Source organism: Lytechinus pictus, chromosome 3 (assembly GCF_037042905.1).
Source record: "Lytechinus pictus isolate F3 Inbred chromosome 3, Lp3.0, whole genome shotgun sequence".
Taxonomy (NCBI): Eukaryota; Metazoa; Echinodermata; class Echinoidea; order Temnopleuroida; family Toxopneustidae; genus Lytechinus; species Lytechinus pictus.
Window position 1 is genome coordinate 27,483,904 of NC_087247.1, and position 24,410 is coordinate 27,508,313.

The following is a 24,410-nucleotide window of genomic DNA, read 5'->3' on the forward strand; positions in this document are numbered from 1 at the left end:
TTGTTTACAATTATTCATATATATATATATGTATATAAGCTATATGTATATATATAAGCTATATGTATATATAGCTTATCTAAGGCGATTGACACCATTGATCACCGCATACTACTACATATATACATATGTGTATATATATATATATATATATATATGTGTGTGAAGAGTAGAGTAGAATCAAGGATGAAGCAAAGTATACACTATGTTGTAAAGCTTTCGGCCCTGGCCTTCTTCAGTTTTTATTTGCTAAACAAAACAAGCAACATAACAAACATAATGTAAATAATAGCAAATTAAAGCAAAAGCAAAACGAAACAATAATTAAATCATATGGTAATACACGGAATAACAAAGGATCATACTCAACAGAAATAAAAAGTAATGATCAAATGATCAACAATGATCAAAGCGATTGGTACATATATCCACGCCTCTCTCGTATATATATATATATATATATATATATATATATATATATATATATATATATATATATATATATATATATATATATATATATATATATATATATATATACATATATATATATATACATATACATAAACATATATATATACATATACATAATACGTAATTAGCACAAAAAAAACTTTGAGGGGACCAAACATGGTGTTGGGCATTTTTTTTTTTATCCAAAGGAGCGATGTGGTCGATCAAAAATTTTGACTTTTGTAGATGAAAATCGAATGTTGTGATAAATTTTGACATAATTCAGAAAGTGGTATAACAATTTGCGTGTATTTTTTCTCCAGTTTTCTTTTCTTCTTTTTTTGTTGTTGCTTATTAGGGTACGTACAGCCCGCGGTATATATTTAGTTCCCACGACCTCATACTTTACCCTTTTAGTCAGTTCCTTAGACCCCAGTTCAGAGTTTTGTGAGGCACAACCCCATCAAAAATTAATTTCAGTGCCACCCCCCCCCCCCCCGGGGGGTATAGTGCCCCAAGCCCCGCCCCCAGAATCAGCTAGGGCCTAGGCGCATGCAGGCAGGCCTGTACTGTATAGATATAGATTTCATCTCTTATATTCAAAGAAGGAGTGAAATAGGGGCTCCTATATATCCCCGGTATATACATCCAATAAAACCATGACCGACGCCGTCTTTTGTGACTCGATGTTTCCTCTTTTCTGATGATCGAATCAAAAATCAAATCGAATCAAAATGATTTTGTGGTTGGACCCGGAAGTTATATTTCCTCAATCGATGACCCAGCTGGCGCAGGCTAGCTAGCTAGCTAGGCTAGGCAGGCACGGTGACATCATTTACACGCGAAAAGTCTGAGTTACATCTATTCTGTGCGAGTTAAATCCAGCTTTTTCATGAAAGTTGAACATTAATATCAACATGGTTTGTGGAGGGTTTTCATGTAGTAAAAACGCGCTTATTGCGCTGAACAGTCTTTACATTGTGAGTATCGTTGCCTCATTTTGTTGAATTTTTACTTGACTTGAGTATGAATGAAAGATTGTTGACGTCGACTGGTGCTTGCGACTTGCGTGTGGCCTAGCCACAGTATACCCAGTTGTTGTGTGTCCGGACAGGTTGTGTGTCCGGACGATCAATTTTAGAAAGTCATTTGGAAAAAATTACAAGCGAAGTTTCATCAAATTTTAGTAAAAATTTTTAGAAAATATTATAGAGAACAAAATAGAAGATGATTACAACTATTGAATTCATATTTTTAGTGTAATCTTAAGACAAAAAAAGAAGGCTTCAAAAATATAAAGTGTCCGGACACCCGATCCCCCATCCTACAGTATGGCGCATGCGATTTCTTCTTCTTCTTCTTCTTCTTCAAGCTACACTGCCTCCTTCAATCCTGAAGATTCTTGCAGTATTGTAGTACCGCGGACCGGCAGGTGCAATACACCGGGTGAACACCCTACTCTTTGACGAATAGTGTATTGGTTTTAACGTGCATAGCCATAGGTTGTGACTCTCCTATACACGGGACCAACATTTGCGTCCTTTCCGATGGACGGAGTGTTTTCCAACTGCATTCACACCCGCACTGAACACAGCGGTGAGGCACGTTAACACACAACGCTAGCATCAGTTTTTTTGTTAGACGTCTTCCGGCATGCTGCGGGACTCGAACCCACGCACGTTGAGAACTACGATCTTATCCAGAACAGGCGCTCTATGTCTAAGTCTAACCGACGTGGCCGACTGAGCTACACTGCCTCCCCGATTTCTTGTGCACACAAATGAATACTAGAATAGGTGTTGTCACAATTATGAAGGTGGCCCCATATGTCTGCCCACCTAATGTTGGTCCTAATTAAACATAATTTCCATCAGCATTCCACAATTTAAGCTTCATCCAATATTGTTTCTGATATTTCTAACTAGATCTAGATGCCGATAATTATAATCTAGTCTAGGGAGTCTAGCCAACTAATTAAAAGAAAAAGTCAGAGATTTAGAATGATAGATCTAGAAAGAGTTTGATCAAACGCAACTCAAAAAATCTTGCGCAATTTGATTTTCAGCCAATGAAACACCCGTATTCGGGAAGTGCGCTTGATATATTGACTTGCGTTTAAACGCAACTCTTTTTGCAACAGGCCCCTAGTGTAGTCTTGACTCCGTGATGATATTTTTCTATGATTTTGATATTGTCATTACATCACAGATCTTGTATTTGTAATGACAATATCAAAATCATTAAAAAATATCACGGAGTCCTCTGCTCTCATGGCTCTAGTCTAGGCTAATCTAGACCTAGGCTAGATGATTAACGTCAGAACCGAAAGAGGTCCATTTGGTAAATAATAATTACTCAATCTGGGGTTTACAGCGTGATTTAAATCGCTAAAATTAATCGCGGCGCAAAACTTTACGTGTCCGTCATTTGGAAACTTGAGTCCGACCAACGGACATTTGGCAAAAAACAAGCTTCTGGTAGTTTTTGTCTCGCCTGCAACAGTGCATAGCAGAGCAAACTATTAGGTACTGCTTTTCCGACGGCGGCGTCATCAACATTGAAATCTTAACCAAGGTTAAGTTTTTGAAATGTCATCATAACTTAGAAAGTATATTGACCTTGTTCATGAAACTTGGACATAAGGGTAATCAAGATTTACTGAACATCCTGCCTGAGTTACAGGTCACATGACGAAGGTCAAAGGTCATTTAGGGTCAATGAACTAAGACCATGTTGAGGGAATCAATATCGAAATCTTAACCAAGGTTAAGTTTTTGAAATGTTGTCATAACTTCAAAAGTATATGGACCTACATGTAGTTCATAAAACTTAGACATAACACATAAGGGTAATAGTGTATCACTGAAGATCCTGCCTGAGTTTCGGGTCACATGATTAAGGTCAAAGGTCACTTAGGGTCAACAAACTTTGGCCATGTTGGGTTTTTTGAGGAATTGTCATAAGAGTTTATGGATCTAGTTCATGAAACTTGAAAATGAGAGCAACCATGTATCCCTGAATATCATGTGCGAGTTTCAGGTCACATGACTGAGGTCGAAGGTCACTTAGGATCAACAAACTTTAGCCATGTTGGGGGTATTGTCATGACTTTGAAATTTTATGGATCTAGTTGAACATGAAACTTGGACATAAGAGCAATCAAGTATTCTTGAACATCCTGTGCGAGTTTCAGGTCACATGACCAAGGTCAAAGGTCATTTAGGGTCAACAAACTTTGGTAATGTTGGGGGTATTTGTGGAATTGTAATAACTTTAAAGTTTATGGATCTAGTTCATGAAACTTGGACATAAGAGCAGCAATGTATCCCTGAATGTATTCCCTCATGGTCAGACATCCAAGAACTTTTACATTTTATCTCTTTGCAACCAGCTGAAAAATAACATGTAAACTGCAAAGTGCAACAAATTAATGCAAACTTGCATATTGCCTTGGATTCTAGTGAAAGTACTGAAGACATTTACCTTTGAAATGTTTGAATCTAAACTTTCTGTCTGTTTAAAATAATTTTTGAAAGAAATATCTGAAAAATATATTGATTTTGTCAATGGACAGTGTCTTGATAAGAATACTCAAGTGGCCGTACATGTACAAGGAGGTTTCCAGAATCAGCATTAGTCTAGATGGACTTGATTGGTACTGGATTCAGTGAAAATGGCATTCATTTATAATTAAAGTTTAATGGATTAGTTATGTTTGCTGTATATTAAAGTCAAATTTTGCCTCTGTAAAAATACATATGTTTAATGTTGTTGTTTTGTATATATATTTTTAAAGTGTTTTATGAGAGATGTGAAATAAAGATTGAATTGAAAATGGTGATCCTTGTAGTTTTACATGGTGGCACAGATAATGCAGTTAAGATCTGTACGGTTATCTGTGTGATTAGTTTTGAATAGAAATTACATGTGGTGGAGTGATGGTGATGAAGGTGAGACTTGAGAAAGAAAAAGATGAGATTGAGAACTATGTACATTATATATTGTGACATAGATGTAGGTGAAATCCTCAGTCAGAAGGACTGAAAACCAGATGAGATTGATGACGTGCAGTGGATGAGATGAGATGATAAGTCTTGGTGGGTACAAGTGGAAGATGAGTAGAGATAGTTGAGAAGTCCTGGCAAGCGGCAACGATGCGTAGATGAGCAGTGGAGAGGAGAAGCAGTGAGGCATCTCATTCAGGCTGCTTAACTGCAAATCACCAGGAATGAGTGAGTGCAGGCCATGGTTACCACTACCTGCACTCATCATTTTTCTTTTTCTGGACACCAAACTTTCCTTCGATTTTACCCATCATACATGCACACCAAGAATTCAAACAAAAATAAAGGGGTTAGAAGTGTCAAACATACTTCCAACTTTCAAATTTGACATTCACACAAACAATGCAATCCTAGTCAGATGCCTGTGCTATCAGTGTCATCAAGGGGAAAAAAAACTGTTGAGTTATCATAGACAATGACATATTGTCAACAGAGTTCATTCAGAAAGAGCTAAAAAATCATATTAGAGTCACAAAGATACAGTAAATTATGTACAATTAGTGATCATGATACTGTTTATCAAAAAACCACTAACTGAGTATTAATATTGCTTGTATTATGTTTCATGAAATGTTTTATTTATCTTTTTCCGTCCTTGCAGATTGTTGCACTCATTTTAATTATCGTCCCATCGTTAGCCAAATCAGGATCCTATGTTTCCAGTCTGTATATCATCGGTGGTATCATAGCCTGTGGAATTTTCTTATTCATCGTAGCAGTAGCAGGGCTCATTGGAGCCATCAAACATCATCAAGTCTGTCTTTTCTTTGTATCCTTTGGAAAACTTGCAATGATTTTTAAAAGAACATGTATGATATGAACTGGTAGTTTTGTGAGAAGCCATCATTACTTATAAAGGAGATATGGTGGGAAATGGAATATCCTGATTTGTCATAGCCATGTTCTTCAACATCATTGGGATATAACATAATATAGCATAATAACTGGGTCATTTTATCAGGTTGGGGTCATTTTTGTTTCATAACAGAATTGAAAAATATTAAACTAGGCTAAAACTTAAGCAAAAAATATATGCCCCATTAAGATTTGCTATTTAAAATACGAAGGAAATGTCACAATATATTGCATTTTCAGACCTGAGTGACTGTTGTCAATGATAATGTGATATCCAAGTAATAGTGATAAAAATATGATTTAAACCTCAACAAATTCAGAAAAGACTTCTAATTTAAAGTTGGATTAAAATGGTATGAGACCTTGCTCATGTTGACACGTCAAAACTTGGCCAATTCTGAATTGATCTTTATGGTGAAATGAAACAGTTGATACATATACCTCCTTTTCATGGACATTTTGTAATTTGTGCCTCCCAACCCGATGGAATGACCTAATTATAATCTGATTGAATCAATACACTTCTAAAACCATTTGATGAATACAACAGTGGTGTTTGGATTCCTACATGTATTATCCTAGAGCATATTGAGACCATGTCTTACGTTAGAGTCTTACACCAGAGTTCGGAGTAGATTCCAATGGGTTTAAAAAAAAAGTTAAGTCTAACTGGGAATTGGGCAAAACAGTAATTCAGTAAACTTGTGTGGGGTTACATGTACTCCTACTAGCAGTTTATCCATTCACAACACACATGTCTATTCCAGATCTTGCATTCACAGTATGCTTTCCTTGACAGCAGTCCCATCTAGTACATGCTTATTCTGTTCCTGGTCTTCCTAATTCAGTTCTCTGTATCCATAGCAGCCCTGGCCTGCGGGGAGGAGCAGCGAGAAAAGCTTGTCAGACTCTCGTGGGAGCACTCAAGCAATGACACAAAAACAGACATTCAGCAGAGCTTCTGCTGCTGTGGCTTTGATAAAAATGACACCAGTCATCCCACCTGCCCAAAAGCACTCAAGAATGAAGTGGTAAGTTGAAGGCATTGGCCAGCTTTGTGAAACAGCTGATTAAAAAAATTATCAGTCCAAGATGAAACATGTTTATGAGTACATGCAATGGAACTAAAAAGCCACTGAAAACAACCATTATTGAGAATGGAAAGCTCTAGGTACAGCGCAAACAAGGATTTAACAATTTTGTGTCTTTGAGGCACAAATAGAATACATACTATGTATAGTGTATGTGAATAAATTAAGATGCACATGGAAGTACCGGTACTACCGAGAGCAGTTGTTCGTTGCTGACATCACAATTTTGAACGAACCCCGCAACGATGGCGATCTCCATTCAAAGACTTCGCACCTGAAGAAGCCCAGCTTTGAAGAGATGGTACTTGATACTGGGAAATCAGATTGGGGTATAAGTGGATTCATTTTGATAGTCATGTACTTATCAATGATGTTATGTGGTATTAAATTTTGGGTTTCATTCTCCTTGAAAGATGCTGTATATCTTTTGTCACATCTGATCATGATGATGAAAATATCTAGTAGTGTATGCTTGTTTGATTGTGTCTATGTATTCAAATAAAATTGATGTTTAATGGACTTTACCTTTGAACTGTAAGTCCTTGGAGGTAAAGCAAGTGATGCTAAGACAAGATTTTCATTTTTCTCCTACAGAAATGTGAAGACCAATTTTGCCAGCAAAAGATGGATGAAGGTTATGCACAAGGATTAAAAATATCAGGAGCAGTAGGTCTTTTCTTCAGTTTAACAGAGGTGGGTACTTGCCAAATTCTCCTTATCACATAGAGCCAATACTCAGTGATATCAACTATCAATACCAAACATTTCCTTCCAAGTACCCTTGTGTGCCATGAGGGGTATTTCTGGTGCGAACAGTTGATTGTCGTTTCCCAGCATTGGGAAGACACGACTGCTCAAAAATCCACAGTTGTGGAACTGTCAACCGTTGAAAGCGATCCATTAATTGTGCAAACAATTTTTGAAATTTGGTAAAGCTAGAGAAATTATGAAATTTGCACTTTCACAATCAGCTGATCTACATGTAGCTATATGTAAATGGTAGCGATGATCAGCTGCTTTGCGAACTGCTATTGGAACGTGGAAGTGCATGTCACAGCAATATTACCCTGGGTGCTGATGAGTATTGGCTGTATTCAATAAGGAAAATTTGAATGATTGAATGCCAATTGTTGTCATCGCAAATATTTGTGTACAGGGGTGAGTCTGTTTTGGCAATGTAGCAAACTCAAAGGTTTTTGTCTTTATGACATGCTAGAAGCATGGGGCACTTCCGAGTGCTTTTGCATTTAACTTGTGAATGCCTGAGATGTCTGCAACACCCCTGACCTCAAATTTAAAACAGTGCATTATTTGTTTTATAAAATGAGATGGCAGTCTGGATTTGTGGTAGAAAATTTGATAGGTCTATGCACTCCACATTTCCACTGATTGCACGGACAATGAGGTTACAGCTGCTTACTAGTATTATGACAGTTTATTTTCAATTGGTCTAATGCCAATTCATCCAATTACCAACTCATCTATCATTTGGTTTACCGTCAGTTTGTCCACTATCCACATGGTCTATTTGCTATTTCGTCCACTCACCATTTCATCTAATAACCAGTTGGTCCAATAGCCATTTAGTCCATATACAATTTGATCTAATTGGACTAAGTGTTAATTGGGCGAAATGAATGAAAATATAATGAATATTAGGCCAACTGGTGATGAGACGAAGTGGTCTTAGACAAATTGGTAATTAGACGAAGTGATGATTAGACCAAATGGTTGTTAGATGAAATGTTGATGGACGGAATGGCATTGGACTAAATGAAGGTAGATCATGTGGTGAGTAGCAGTATACGGATTGGCAATTCACCATTATGACATCAGAAGCGAAGCCTGTATGTTGTGCACCTGAGCGAGTACACTATAGTCTTTGTCATAGCCTTGTCATTAACATAACACATATATCCTGGCATCCCAATTGTGACATGCTAGATGTTATGTACTAGTATCCAAAATGCACAGTGAGTTCATATCATTTTATGAATTATAATGTTATCCTTACATCATCCATTACAATTACATGCACCACTGTATTAACATGTACATGTACTACTTTATTGTCTGCTTATATATAATGATTGATTATTTTAGAATATTAATTAAAGTACAGTATTTACATCTGTCATTGAAGTTCTTACTTACATACATACAATGTACTTACATATCATTTTACCTAAAATATCTTTTTTTGTAACCAATGACATGTATATAAGCTGGAAATGCATACATGTTAAACATTTAGACAACAAAACAAATGTGCAATCTTCTTGTGCATGTAGGGACAGTGATTTTCCGTTTAAAAAGAAAGCCCTTCCGTTTCAGAAAATCTCAAATTCCGTTTCAGCATGTCAGAAAAACGGAAATTCTGTTTCCCCATAGACTTTGTGTACATAAAAAAGAGAGAATTCCGTTTACCCATTGAATAGCAATATCACAACACTCGCGCTGGTCAAAATTTGTATCTGCCACTGTACAAGCAATGCAATAGAATCCGTTCTATTGGGATCTATGCGGGTACACAAAATATTTGGACAAACACATTTAACATAAATACATCCTCACCTTTCGAATTATTAGCATTATTTTACAGTGAAATTAAATTTCATCGACAATTTTGGGGTTTTTTAGACATCATTTTCAGCAGTCAACGAGTTTTGCCTATCCGCCATTTTGGATTTCAAGACCCCGAAATCATGCTGTTACATCATCGAACATAGAGGGCAGCAACACACGACCGTGTTGAAATCAAACGTGTGCATGTGAATGTTTTCGATAAGCCCACACACGACCGTGTTGTTGAAATCAAACGTGTGCATGTGAATGTTTTCGATAAGCCCAATACAACCCTGCCCGGGCCGGCGCCGGGTATACGGTACGGGTGGCGAGGGGTTCGATCGAGTGTGATGAAGTCGAGTGCAGTCACGATGTGTGAATTGTCATGATTGTAGCGAAATGAGATCGTGTTTTGGGGGGTTTTGTGGCCATTTAATATTCATATTTTGTTGAGATTTTGAGTAATTTCTGTTGCTGTTTTGTGTATTTTTAGGAAAAATATGTTTTCCGCGATTTTCCGTATGAAATGCCACTTTCTGTTTCAAAAGGCTCTTTCCGTGAATTCCGTCCGTTTTCCGCGATCGCAGAAAATCACTGTCCCTATGTATGCAGAGTGCTACATGTAACCATGGATTTTCATGCCAAACAAAATTATGTGTTTGTTCTCGATGCATCATATAGTGCACACTGTGTGGCAGATGGATATGTTATAATTTCAACATCAATATCATAAGTACCTAATGGTGGGTGTTCAGTAAGTTCTGTAAAACTTAGCGTACAATGTTGCATTCAATTGATGACCTGTCTGTGCGCTAGATAATAAGCTCTGCTTCCTGTGGATGATTGTTGAAAATAAGAATTATGATTTACGATGAATACATGTAGCTTTCAACATTAGCTTAATTCAATTGATGACCTGATGATTTAGCGTTCAAGAACAGGTCACCAGTCGTGCATAAAGGCATTATAACTTTCATCCAGCTTTAAAAAAAGAATAGCCAGTGTGAATCGGGTAAATGATCGCACAGCCACATTCGGCCTCTGCATACAGGTTGTATTTAATTGTGAAGAGGGGGGGGGGGGGGTAGAGAGAAGGGAGAGGAGGGGGGTGGGATACAGGCATGGAAGCTCAGGAATTAATTTTCCTGGTAACGCATCGCAATTTGCTCCACATTTTCGAAAGACTGCTATGCATAAAGTCTTTTGTATTGCGTATTTTTACATAGGACTGTACATTACTTAGTCGAGAGCTTTTCTCTTATCACCAAAATTGCTATTCAAATTCGTAAATCAAAATTATTCCCTGAAGCCAAATGTGAATTAGGGTTAAAACTTATCACCCATATACTGTATGTAAGGTGGCTCACAGTAATACAACCTGTATATGTAGTTGTGTATCTCACAGGTCCTTCATGTAAATGTGAACATGTTCTACAAAACTGCATTCTTAAAGGAAAAGTTTTTACTTTGCATTCTTAAAGGACAATATTTTTTTACTTCACATTATTGTTTTGTATTCCTTTAACAACTATATTGTATCAATTGTTCATGTATGAAAATGTGTTTTGTGTTGTATTATGAACACAGAAATAAAAGCAAGCAATCAATGAACATCAAATATGTCTTGATCTCTGTCTGAATATATCATTATTATGGGCTTATTATTTCATTCTTGTTTGATTAATTTGGTCATGTATTTTCAAATTCACAGTGTCATTTCAGTTTCTGCCAGTCCTCTTCTATATTAAACTTGTAACAATTTTGTTTCATTCCCTTCTCTGGTGCCACACCCCTTTCTTTCTAACCCACTCTGTTTACCCCTTCCCCTCTCCCCCTTTCCATCCTCGCCCCATCTTTAATTTGATGTTTTTTTTCTTCCCTTTTTTCCTCCCCCTCTCCCCCCCTCCTTGTCCCCCTAATATCCCTGTACCCCATGAATGTATCATTATGTACATGCACACAACTCGTTCTGTAATTCTGTAATTTACTTGTATGCTGTCAAATGGTGATGTAAATTAATTTTTCTTATAAATGTTTGAACATGTTTCCAATTATGTCTTGACTTTATTAAATGACATCACAATTGAATGCCAAATTTCTGAAAAACATTTTAAAAACTACATTGTACATTCATTTATAATGTGCTTTTATCAATTCATTTTATCATGCTATGCGGCTTTCCATGCGTGCCACCAATTCCTTTGCATGCATCATTTATCATAATGGTCTGTGGACTCTGTCCTGTTCTCCAATTAAATGTATATTTTCTCTACTTTAATTACTTTCTGGTTGATTTCATTCAATCTGCTTATGCTACTGCCTGCTTGTACCTATCCACTCCCTTCCTGTATTTGACCTTTAACCTTCTGTAATCTGTATGTGTAAACAAATTTTACTCTTACATTTATCATACATAAATCAAATAAAACAATGCATTGCCTGTATATCCCCACAAATGTTGCATAACCACATATTGTAAAAAAAAATATTTCTGTCTCATCCATACCCCGCCCATTCACCACTTCTGCTTGTATCTTTCACTTATCATTTTCTTCTCGCTTTTTCTCTCGATCCTTTTATTATCACCACCACACCCCTTCTGAGCATTTCCCTTATATTCCTTCCCCCCCCCCCATCATACTATACACATACATTGCCTCCTGACATGTTCTGCCCTACCCAATACCCTTCCTATCCCAATTCATAACCGACATGTTCCCTACGCTATTCCTCTGTATACCCCTTTCCTTGTCATCCTTGTTCCTGCTTCTACCCCCTTTTTCTTAACTTGGGTCCATCATAACTCCCCAACCTTTCCTACCTATCATCTTTCCGAACCTATATATCCTTAAACCTTTATCCTCTCCTTATCCCCTATCCCCAACATTAATCCCTTCTTTAACTTTCATCCACACCCCTCTGCTTCTCATCTCATAATCTATAACCTTCCATGCCCCTCTTCTCATCCCCATTTTATCCTATATCCCTACCCTACGGTATGCCTGGTCCATGTCGTTTATTTTTTCCAATCACAATGCCCCCATTCCTTAACCTTTTGCCATTTCTCTCCACATCCCCTTTGCTTTATCCCTGCCCCTTATTCCTAACCACTTACATTATTCTTCCCTTATTCTAACCCATTTCCCCCACCCCAAACTCCTTGCACCCTTATGATACCCTTTGTCCTTACGCGATACCCCATACCCTCTTCATGTCCCTTTAATCATCCATAACATTTTCCTCAACCCTAAATATTACCCCTATCCTAATCAACATGTACCTCGGTCTATACTTGCACCTCCTCGCCCCCCCCCCCCTCATCCCCACCCCACCCCCTTTAACCCTTGCACCCCACCCTATATCACCAATGCATGGTCCATCTATCCATCCCATAGCTGATAGGGGTGTGGTTAGCTGTTAGGTTCAGGAATCAGAAGGACCCCCGGGCCAACCCCAGCGCCTTCCTGTAACGGAGGATCTTGCCTGCTCACCTATTCCTGTTGCTCTTCGCTTGCTTCGCTAAATCAAACAAGTATGCAAACAAATACACACAAAAAGATACTGATGTATATGCAAATTTTGTTGTATTGTTCATTCAGTTTTTCTTGAAAAGCCTTTTAAGAAATTTCCTGTTTATTTCTCTGTGAGTTATTTCTGTGAATATGTTGAGTGTCCATTGGTGTGTAGTAATTGTACACAGTGCAGAAGAAAAGAGGAAATATTGCATATCACTTGAAGGTTTAGATAATAGTTTGCAATAGGTAAGCCAGGGCTCCACACAAACCATTTTTTTCTACTGGTCCGACCTGATCATGTCAGACCAGTACATACCCAGTTTTTCAATTTTTTACTGGACCCAACCTAAAATTTACTGGTCCCCAAAATAAAGAAAATTATAAAAAAGACTTCATTTTATTTTGCTGTCTTTTATTGCTTATTGTTACCCCCCCCCAAAAAAAAAAAAAACAGTACACACACACACAATATAATTCATGAGAGCCATTTTTTGAGACACCAGAGCCATTTTTATAATTTACAAAAGAGAAGAAAATATATTTTGTATCAGTAAAATATAATCTTACTGGTCATGTCGGACCAGTAAATATGGCTTTTCTGAAAAGTTACTGGCCCCACGGCAATTTTTACTGGTCTGGGACCGTTGGACCAGTGCCAGTGTCGCGCGTTGGGTAAGCACTGTTAGATGTGCCATTTTCACCATAGATTGCACAGATGAGCTCCAAGTGAATTTAATTTCCTGGCTATTCTTTGAAGAACAGATGATTGTAATACCTTTTTGACATGAAAAAAAATACATGACATTAAAAAAAAATAAAAATAAACATGTTGCCATTTCTTTTGATGTTACATTGTAGGCTCCTCAAAGAAGTCTGGATAATAGACAAACATTTAATTTTCGTTCATATGAAAATTGAGTAAAATAGAAAGTAGATTGAGTGGTCATACACATATGATAATCGTCAGCGCAGAGTCTGGCGATTTAAGTTGCCACCAACTCACCAAGTACATGCAGATCTTGACTCAGCCAGAGGGTACACCTGTGAGTTACCATTAAGATTTGATAATTATAGGGTAAGATTTTACCCGAGAATGATCTGCTATGTCTTTCAGGCTGGGAATTTGCCCTGGTTTACCTGGGTAACTTTTGCTCAGGTGTGAAATGGGTGCTACATGAAGTGCATACATAGACCTGTGCCGTGTTGCAGCTTTAGTGCATTTCACATTAGTTGGATCATTTACCTTTCTTTGGGTAAATATCAATACTCAAAGCTGCTAGTGAAAATGAAGCTAATCAATCCTATTTCCAGGTTTCTAATCCCATGATGTCCTATTGATCTAATCCTTACTAATCCATGTAAGCTATCTGTTTTTCATCCTTTGACTTGGCACCACCTGTCTCTTCGCACATGTAATTGATTATTCTCAAAACATATTCATCAGTTACATGTACATGTATACCAGTACATGTAGGTTCACTGTGCATCACGCTTTGCACAGAATCAGGTGTGCACCTTTGTATATAGTGAATATATATGTATATATACATGTCATATATATATACTTGTTTATATTTCCTTAATTTCATGCTCACATTATATACAAAACCAGAGGTAATGTTTGATTCATGGTGCAAATGTAGATAAACACCTTTAAATACCAAAGGGCGCAAGAGCTGATTTAGCTAGGATTCGAACTTCTGACCTTGTGGTTCAAAGTCTGGACACTTATCCACTGAGCCACAACACCACACCTCTCCATCTCTCTAGATCGTGCATTATACAGTGAGATATTATCTGGGTCGGTTGCAGAAAAAGACTAAAAATCAAGCACAAGTCCAGAATGCACGCTGTTGATTGGTTGAAAATCAAGTTGCATCAGATTTGCAGGGTTACGTTTAATTACAGCTTTTTTGTAACAGGGTGAGGCCCCTGGTGTAAGTCACATGATACCTACTTTGTTCTCATGAGTTAGTAAAAACATTTTAAAGAAAGGTTACCAAAAGATCATTTAACGGACAGAATCTGCACTTCTAATAGAAAATCATGTTTAAAAAGTTCCTTGTAAATCTGATCTTGAACCCTAATAGACAGGGGAGGAGGGCGGGGGGGGGGGGGGGGGGACACGATGGCACTCCTCAGGATTTTTAGCAATAAATCAGTATAGTGAGAGGTCTTAAAGACTCATGTTGCTTCAGCTTTAAAAAGTTTAACTGAGGAGAAGTGAAGCAGGTGAAAATTGCTGAATTCAGAGTCATATTAGGGCCTAATTTGATAGCCTTCCTTGATGGGTCCACCAGGGAGAAATTAAGAGAAGATTCGGAGGTTCTCTTCTCCACCAACCCCTTCTCATATTGAGGCTAGATAATGATGTTATAGGGGCACAGTAAGCCTCAACTGCAGGTTTAATGAGGACTGGGTAAGGATTTATAGGGATATTATTCTAAAGCCAGATTTATTAAGAAATAGAAAGGGATGTGTATATACTAAGGATGTATGCTCATTTTGAGTGCACAACTTGATACTGTCATTGTCAAGTTGTAGTGCATTGATAAATTCTAATAAAACCAAACACAATTCTCTTTAAATTTAAAGAACCAACCTGCGCACCATTTGCGCCCAGAGGGTTGCCATCATGCCGAAAGATGAAATTAATGCTTGAACAATTAAAAAAAAAGATATTTTGAATTATATCTTATTTGTAATTTTTGTTTTATTTAGAAAGACTATCCAGTACGTTGCATACATTCACTTTAATATTATATTTGAATAATGAAACAAGCACATAGAAAATAACGGAAGATTTTTCATTAAAAAAAAACAACCTCTTCTGCTTTTCTCACATGTGGCGATGTATTTGATGAAATATTATTATTGTCATATATCTAATGTTCATCCCCTCTGCCCCTTACCAGCAGGGCCTCCTTCAGTTTATAATAATGACTAGAGGGGCTTTATATGACTTTTCACACCAAGGGCTTGGAGGCGTTATTGGGGTTATATTGAACTGTTGTATATTTTCATTATCCTATGGGATGGGACATTGTAGGGAATTAGTTCCAACTATGTTTTTCTGTCTAGCCGATAATGAGTACTGTCGGCCAAGGGAGGATTGTGATTGCTAAAACACTCAAGCTTAATATAAAGCATTAAACATGTATTCTTCTCCCTGTCTCTGTACTGATGCCCCTTTCATATTTTAGAAATGCTTGGCTGTTGGTTTTGTTTTTTCAGTTTTATGATTATGACAACTTGACATCCTTACTTACGATAGTGTGGATCCACTGATAGGGGTAAATAATTATATAATATTGACTGGCCTTGAAGGGAACATCAAATATGTTGCCCGCAACAGAATCATATTGGCCCGAGTCTTTAGACTCGGGCCAAAATATTTGATGTTTCCTGAAAGAAGAGCCAGTCAGTATTAGTATAATTACCTAAGGCTGTATAATGTGTAATTCAAGCTATTATTTAGAACAATTTATATGCCTGTTTGCTTATCACTACTTCTGATTTCAGGTTATTCACAAACTTGGCGAAGTAATCCTCTCTAAGCAATAGTGACGTAATTGTTCCCGCTCAATCGCGCATCATGCATGGCGTGCACATACACTGAACGCGTAAAAATCTTGTACTTGGGTTTGATTACCTGGGAATGTGTATGCACTAGCCATGCCACGCATCATCTACATGTACAATGTGTTGGTTCACAAACTGGTTCCAACCAGATTTCGCAAATACTGAAATTAGCGATCAAAATCGACTCTCACTGCGCAAGCGCACTAGCAGAAATATGGCCAATGTTGCCCTCCATTTTTGTACAGTATTCCTATGGGCAAAGCCCTAAGAGGGCAACATGGCAAATGTTTACCCCGTTGGTCTTGGATTGAAAGTAGCGAGCAAAATATGACATTTATTTATCTGCTAAATTAGGTAATAATTGTGCAGATAGCCTTCAAATCCTCTATCTCAGGCCTGCAAACATGTATTTGAAAATGAAAAAAAAGAGTCCTAATCACACAGCGCAAAATTTTCTCCTCGATGTCAGGTGTGTCTCCCTTACTTTTTTTAAAATTGATTATTTATCATTCTTATTTAAACATCAAAATTACAAGTGTTGAAAAACTATATAACTCTTCCACCCATACACACCCATACCTCATCACGGGTAAGTTGAGCCAGCACCCCCAGGCCAATAATGAATGAGTCTGACATTGTGGTGGTGTCATGTATTGATGACCCATTGCGTAACCCCTAACCCCACCACATTGTTTTCAACTTTGAAACAAAAAGTACTTTTTTAGAGGGAAAAATACAAGTTTCAGCAAAAAAGTTAAAAATGGTGTGAAATAGAAAAGTGTTTTTTACCCACACACGTCTTTAAATATAAGAACAATATTTTTAGTCCAGGTATGGATTCTCATTCTTTTCGTAGCCTTTTACATGATGGATACATAAGAAATGTGTGGATGTGAACATATCGCATTAAGTTTGGACTGGGATAATTTGAGCCAGCCAACACGGGGCAAGTTGAGCCATGGTAATTCTTATGGTAATGTATAATAAAAGATTTAAAAAACTTTAAAAACCATTGATATGCAGACAGAAAGGAGCAAATTCAAATGACAGATCTTTTACTTAAAGAAGATGTTAGTATTTACAGAGAATTAGCAAGTGAAAAGACTTTGAATAAAAAAATTGGCATGCTGGTTCTTCCCACATACATTTTGTACATAGTTTTTGTGGCTCAACTTACCCCAGAAGGTGGCACAACTTACCCCACAGATGGGGCAATTTGAGCCATTTGACATCGTTTTTTTTTTCAAAGGTGACAATGACTTTCAGTGTGGGGGTAGAAAGTTATATATATAGGTGAAAAATATTGAAAATCCCAAGAATTAAATTCAAAGGCACGGTACTTATTTCTACAAGATTAGTAGTCATATCAATTCTAACATGCAAAATGCAAAAAGTGTTGCAACTTACCCTGCCTTCCCTTATATGGGCCGATTTCTTTTTTTTTCTTGAATGGAAAAAAGGAGTGCTCCTCTTTTGGGCTGATAAAAAATCTGTAAAATGGGTTTACTCCTAGAAAAAAAAAAAGAGAGTAGTTGGCAGGCCTGCTATCAAGACTCGCAGCAGGGGGAAGTTTACACTTACAAGGGATAGAAAATAGAAGGCACGTGTACATACTTATGCAGCATTTAAATAAGCATTAGGGTCAGAACCTCATTCTCCATCAAGTATGAAATGGATACAAGCTGTTAAAGGACAAGTTCACCCCCAACAAAAAGTTGATTTGAATTAAACGAGAAAAATCCAACACGCATAACACTGAAAATTTGATCAAAATTGGATGTAAAATAAGAAAGTTATGAACTTTAAAATGTAATAACTTTCTTATTTTACATCCAGTTTTGATCAAATTTTCACCATTATGCTTGTCTGATTTTTCTCTATTGATTCAAATTAACATTTCTCTAAGGTGGACTTGACCTTTAAATATGCAGGATGTGTTCATTTGTTGCGTATTCATATACTTTGCATACAGAGGGAATGTGTGCTCAATCTGCATGATTCATGTATGTCAGATTTCCGAAACATGATCCTGAATTCATAATTTGCTACCATTAATTTGCTTCCTCTATTTCATTTAATCCGGAAAAAAAATTTGGATATAAGACCCTTCTCCACCTAGTGTGAAAGGGATACACGCCAGGTTGTGTTGAACGATCCTGTACATTGCATACAGAGGGAACGTGTGACCGATATACATGATTAATATTTGTCAGACTACGGTAATATGATCCTGAATTCATATTAGTTACCATTACTATGACTTCCTCTATTTGATTGATTCGGATAAATCCAGATTTGAAATACCCCTTCTCCGCTTAGTGTGAAAGGGGTTCAGGCTATGAAATATGCATGTTGTGTTTTACTTTCATTTACATTGCACACAGAGGGAATGTGTGGCCGATATGCATGATTAATGTTTGTCGGATTACTGTAATGTGATCATGAATTCATACATACTACAACTTCCTCCATTTGATTTTTTTCCTATCAAAAGCACTTTGACGATATCAGTTGCATACTAATTCATTGTGTATTTAGAGATAGCAGTGAAGTGAAGTAGCATGTCACACATATAGCACATGTGGAAGGGGCCAAGGGGATTCATTGTATGTAAATGAATTTGCTAATAATTGTCTCCTGCTAGTCCACATGGTATTTCTAAGAAAATTAAAATTTTGTATATAAAGGGTTATTAATTATTACTAATGCCATGAACATGAGAAATTGGTTTTCCATGATTTTTTTAATTTTTTTTTAAATAGATTTTGACACATACGGGTTTGTTTATTAGGGGGGTGACACAAACTTTAAATTATTTCATTTTTCTTCATAGGGGTATTATAGAGTTATACATGTACAACCCAACTTTTTTTTATACTGCAGGGGGGAAATCATGGGGATGGGGCTATGGCTGCCCCCTGCTCCTGTGGCACAATCTACCTCTCTAGGGGGGTGTTTCACAAAGATTTAAATATGACTTAAGTCGCACTTAAATGCTGAAGTGTACATGATATGCAACGCGCGATCTTATCGATAGATACGCAGTAGTGCGCATCCTCATGACACGATCTACATGTAACCAATGCGGTCAAGCCTTTCATACCGTACGCAACTCGGTATTTAAGTGCGACTCTATTTTCATACTTAAATCTTTGTGAAACACCCCCCAGATGAATTTTAAGCATACATTTATATGAATATGAATGTTAATAATAATATGGACATTTGTAATACACCCGTATACCTCAAGAGAAGATGCCCATGATGCAGTAAAGAAAAGAATGAAATAAGGGGAACAATTATAATTACTTAAAAACTTGTGTGAATAACCAGGTTGGTTTTCAGTGACTTTTTGAAAGTGGTGAGACAAGAAATATTGCTGTCTTATGGAAGTTTATTCCGTAGCCATAGGAATGGCCCAGCATGTTGAAATGATCGATCCCCCTTGAATTATGAGATTGTGGTACAGCAAGTTAGGATGAGCTCACAGACCTTAAGTTACAAGAGGGATATGAGTGAATGAAAGAAAAAATAAATGTTTGACTTGAATGAATAAAAAATAAATGTTGAAAGACAAATGAATGAATTAAAAAAAAATCAATGAGTTAGTGAATATATTTATGAATGAATGGATAAATGAATGAATAAACTTTAATTTACCAATAAATATTTATAGGTAAATAGAACCATGCTTCCCATTGTTTACTCCTAATGATTAAAGAGTATTTATGTTTTCATATATGTTTTTACTATTCCTCCAAAATTCTCAAGAACTAAATATTATCTGTTCATATCAAATCAAAAATATCATTTACCAATGCAGTCATTATTTCTTAATGAAATGTCAACACAGTATCGTTATTTGTTACCTTAAAATTTCTATAATAATGATTCAATAATCCTTTTGATTGATATTGTACCACCTTTTGTTCTTTATTTTGTTTTTATTCTGCAGTTCGTTGGATGTGTTGTGACGTACCGATTTCGGAACCAAAAGGATCCAAGGGCCAACCCCAATGCATTTCTCTGATTAAAAAAAAAACAGCTCGAAATCATCCTAGATCACACAATTTTAGATTCTTTTTTAAATCCATTATTTTACATTGATTTGCACAGTGTTGCGGATCATTTTTTAGTATGAAAAGATTGAGACGTGCTATATAAGTCAAAGTAAAATTGTTCATTACATAGTTTTTATATCATTAATGATTACTGGCAATTTGTAACAGGTTTTTATTATACAATTTTTCTATATTCCTAAAACGTTGCTTTCCTTTTGATCTGCAAAGTAGCTACTAATTGATTTCTGTTTTTCTTTGACATCCGCTGCCGTCGAAACGTCCTTCATGTATAAGATATGATTCTTGTTATTTTAGTATTCTCTTAACGTCAACATTTTAATTTTTGGAAAGTAGGTACATAATTGTAACTTCCTTCACTTATGGCTTCAGAATTAAATTTCCTTCTAAAATAGGGAAATATATTCTGAAAGATTGGTTGAGTATAGGGGATTATTTCTAACCAATACCAGGGTAATGTAACACAAAGCTTAGCGTTTAATTATGCACTTTGATTTTGATCGTAAAAAAAATGTTCTTCAATGATTGCTAAGCCTTATGTTTCGGGTCCCACATCATGGTTTCTAATATTTTTTTATTTCCAGCCTTGCCGAAGTTGCCAGTTAAGGGCCGTCTGCACCATCCCGAGTTTTCAAATTAGCGCGCTATTTCTGATCCGGCAAATTATCCCGATCTGAACAATCTCAAAATTATTTGTAATGGAGACGCAATTGTCGCACTAGTTCGCTGGATTAATCTCGAGATTAAGTTAACTTCGGATTTTTTGCAAAATAGCACGCTATTTAGGAATTATCCCGCTAATTCGCAGATGCAGACGCACTCGGGATTATTCATTCACGGCGTCAGACCATAATGCATCGATGCCTCGCTCGAGCAGGAATCGCTCTTCTTGCGATGGTGGAGACAGGATTTCTTGAATCTCGAGATTAATCGCGAAGAGGGCCGATCGGGCTAAAATCTCGAGATTGAGCAGCACCGCCTTTAGAGACCTTCAATTCCTCTGGCCTGTTGAGAGTAGAAGGAAAAATTTTCCACCCAAAGAACATGAATAGGGTGCTATATTATTTCATATGTTCATTACTCCAAAATATGCTTATTGCTTAAACCATGACATTGGTTTGTCCGAAAAATAAAAAATGCTTTGTGAGTACCAAAATGCTAGATAACAAACCTTATAAATAAATTTCGAATCAACAATTCTTCAAATTTACAGAGCTTCTTTCGTTTGGTGAAGCGAAGTTCGGAATATCAAACCTTAATTCAAATGTTTGGATTAATGAACCTTTAGAATTATAACCTGTAGCCCTCATCAGATTTAGGAATGCTTGGCCAACTTGCTTTGTGTAGGTAAACTGAATCAAAAGAAAGCAAATTAGAATGTCAGGATATAAAGGACATCTGTGGCTTAAATTAATATACAATTGAATTTTCTTTCTTTCTTTTTTTTTTTGCTATCTAGACCAATTTATCAATGTTATGTGGCAATATAAGATGTGTAGATTTTTTTCAATAAAATGTTTAATTGGACTGTACATAATTCTTTGGTAAATTAGAGATGTTGGTTAAGAAAATATGGTATTTATTTCTTGTAATTTGGGTGTATTCTATCAGTGTATTATTCAACATTGTATTTAAGTGGGTGCTGAGATGGTATCAGACAGTTTTCGGAACTGTACTCCTTTTAAAACCAAGAAGGAATAAGAATGTACTTTGCTTGTTGTCACACTGCAAAAACTTCGGTGTTGATTTACCACTACCCCATTATCTATATATGTCCACACCAGAGAAGTGTTAAACAACACCAGTTTGGTTTTGGTCTAACACCAGATGTTTATATGACACCAATTAGTATTAAAACAGCATCGGTTTGATTCCAAACTGGTGTTGTTTCAATACTTCTCTGGTGTGGACATATATAGATTCCGGGCTGAGAAACCAGAGTTTTTGCAGTGCAGGTTTTATACTACCAGAAAACAAGATGTTATGATAAATGTTTTGATGTTAATTTAAGATGGGTATTTGGTATGGTAAATTGATAGGAGAATTTATTGTCTATCATTGCTAATAGAATACAAGTGTCATGAATGATGATATAGAAGTTTGGGTTCGTATTTAGTCTACTAATTGGTTGTAAAAGTCAACTGTATGGATGGATACAAACTATCATCATGTACCAAGATGTTATAAAGTTGAGAATAAATGTGCAAATTGTTTTTTCTTTTTTTATACCAATTTACTTTCATATTCAAATCGAAGATAATTTATTTTAGGGACCTCGTCATGTGCATACGATATGGGCGTATCCAGGAATGCATAAAAGAGGGGGCACAAAAAATGTGACTTTTTTGGGGGGTCACTTCCTTAAAAAAAATTGATATTTTCTTCATGATTTTTCTGACAAGCAAAATGTTCGAATTTGAATATATTAGTAAGTCCATTTTTTATTGCAAGTTCAATATCAAAATAATTGTTTAATTTATGAAAGTGGTATTTAGATTCTAGGCCACCTTTATTTTTTTTTCTTTTTGACAAAATTCCATATCTGGCTTGAATATGAAATGAAAATGATGATAGTAATGAATGGGGTATAGTAATGAAGGCCTGTTCTTAGGAATAGCAAAATCCCATTTGATCTTTTCTTGGATAAAGGTGTGTGTAGAGTTGTGGGGGGGGGGGGCATAAGTCTTCTTCAGTAACGATGAATAATAAAATGACAATCGAGTAATACTATCAAATCTATTCATATCTCATTATGAATGAATATCAATTTCAGATTTAGATTTGCCTTCCGTATACCATTGTATTATCTTCGGTTTCTTATATTACAGTACCAGTCACCATTCTTTGAATCACTATTCCCTGTTTCAACCAGAGAACAATAGATTTGGTCTTATTATTCTCTGGCCGAAACAGGTAATAGTGAGTCAAAGAATTGTAACTAGTAGTCTATGTGTGAGATGATTGTCAACCTCTTGTCTTTATTTGGTTTTGAGCTGGTTAGAATTCATGTGAATATTTTATGACATGGCTGCTGGATGTTAGATACGCTCTTGAAATTTTAGGAAAGGGTTGTTGATTTTTTTATTCCTAGGCTATGTACATGGATGTTACTTGTAGATTTAAGGCTTCTCTTCAAACAAAATGCATTGGTTTAGTCCATAGTTTATGCATGAACTCTTTTTTCTTGTCATTCAAGTGAGTTGACTATACATTGATCACCACCTTTCAATCTATAAAAAAAAAATGCTACATGATCTTCCTTAATTATTTTGTCCTCTTTTTTGCGGGGCAATTTTCGAAATATGAATCCTAAAATCTATTTAAAAAATAATAAATCATCTTCAGTGCAAACTGTCAACTGAACATCAATATTTAGCATTCTGTAAAAAAAAACTTTTTGTCATTTTTCACAAATTTTGTGCATCTTCAATTCATGTAGTTGTGGATCTGAATGATATTTCATTTATATTAATGGAATAGGAAGTGCATAAATGATTTGTTGCTAGATCAGGCATTTCTTGAATTACCACACATTGGTACACATCACATCATGCAACTTCTGAATTGAGAAATACATTCATAACAGATGTTCATACCAAACAATGCATTACAAAGTCACTCGTGAAAATAATATTTCAGAGTTTTTTAATTGCATTCTTTTTTGTTTCCAGAGTTAAATTTGACAGAGGAAGGCTTCACCTGGGTGAATCTGAATGACTTTGAAATGTATGGCTATTTATGTGAAGTTAAATTTGACCCAGAACATCGTCAAATAAGAATTGACTCTACTCTGAGTCAAATTAACGGTTTGAATTAGCCAATTTGAGTAGGAAAAGAATTGACTCGCAGCATTTTGAGTCAAATTTTGACTCAGCAAATATGAGAGTGTAATAGTTTTTTCAAGTTAAAAAAAGACTTGGTGATTTGTGTGTTTCTGCTTTATTTATGAACCAATGCTTTACCCTACATTCTCTCTATATATATTTAATCATTTTCAATAACCTTCGTACATTCCTTCCTAGTCTATGTGTATGTTTAATGTAGCACAAGCATTTATGACACACCCCTAAATGGAATGGACTATGCCACCTGATTGTATGGTGTGTTATTTAATTTAAGGTGTGATAGGTATGTTCCATTCTCTCTGGAGGGTTGATCTTGACTTTTGCCATTTACATATGAATATTAAATTGATATTGAATTTCA

At 36.2% G+C, this 24,410-nt stretch overlaps 1 protein-coding gene across 2 annotated transcripts; it reads left to right on the forward strand.

Moving 5' to 3' along the window:
- The first annotated feature begins 982 nt into the window (after positions 1-982).
- On the forward strand, positions 983-24,410 carry LOC129256412 (tetraspanin-31-like). Of its 2 annotated transcripts, XM_064096743.1 has the most exons (7): positions 983-1,433; positions 5,119-5,286; positions 6,185-6,403; positions 7,058-7,156; positions 12,424-12,560; positions 20,081-21,839; positions 22,124-24,410. In XM_064096743.1, exons 1-5 carry the CDS (start codon positions 1,371-1,373, stop codon positions 12,496-12,498), a joined length of 624 nt encoding a protein of 207 aa, XP_063952813.1. In that variant the 5' UTR covers positions 983-1,370; the 3' UTR covers positions 12,499-12,560; positions 20,081-21,839; positions 22,124-24,410. The 2 variants fall into 2 exon arrangements, with proteins under 2 accessions (XP_063952813.1, XP_063952812.1); XM_064096742.1 differs by having other exon boundaries at positions 20,081-24,410.

Excerpts from the sequence above, each read along its gene's own strand:
- LOC129256412 (XM_064096742.1), top strand. The coding sequence starts at position 1,371 with ATGGTTTGTGGAGGGTTTTCATGTAGTAAAAACGCGCTTATTGCGCTG. Across the intron at positions 1,434-5,118 it reads CGCTGAACAGTCTTTACATT|ATTGTTGCACTCATTTTAAT; the intron begins GTGAGTATCGTT and ends CCGTCCTTGCAG. Across the intron at positions 5,287-6,184 it reads ATCAAGTCTGTCTTTTCTTT|TACATGCTTATTCTGTTCCT; the intron begins GTATCCTTTGGA and ends AGTCCCATCTAG.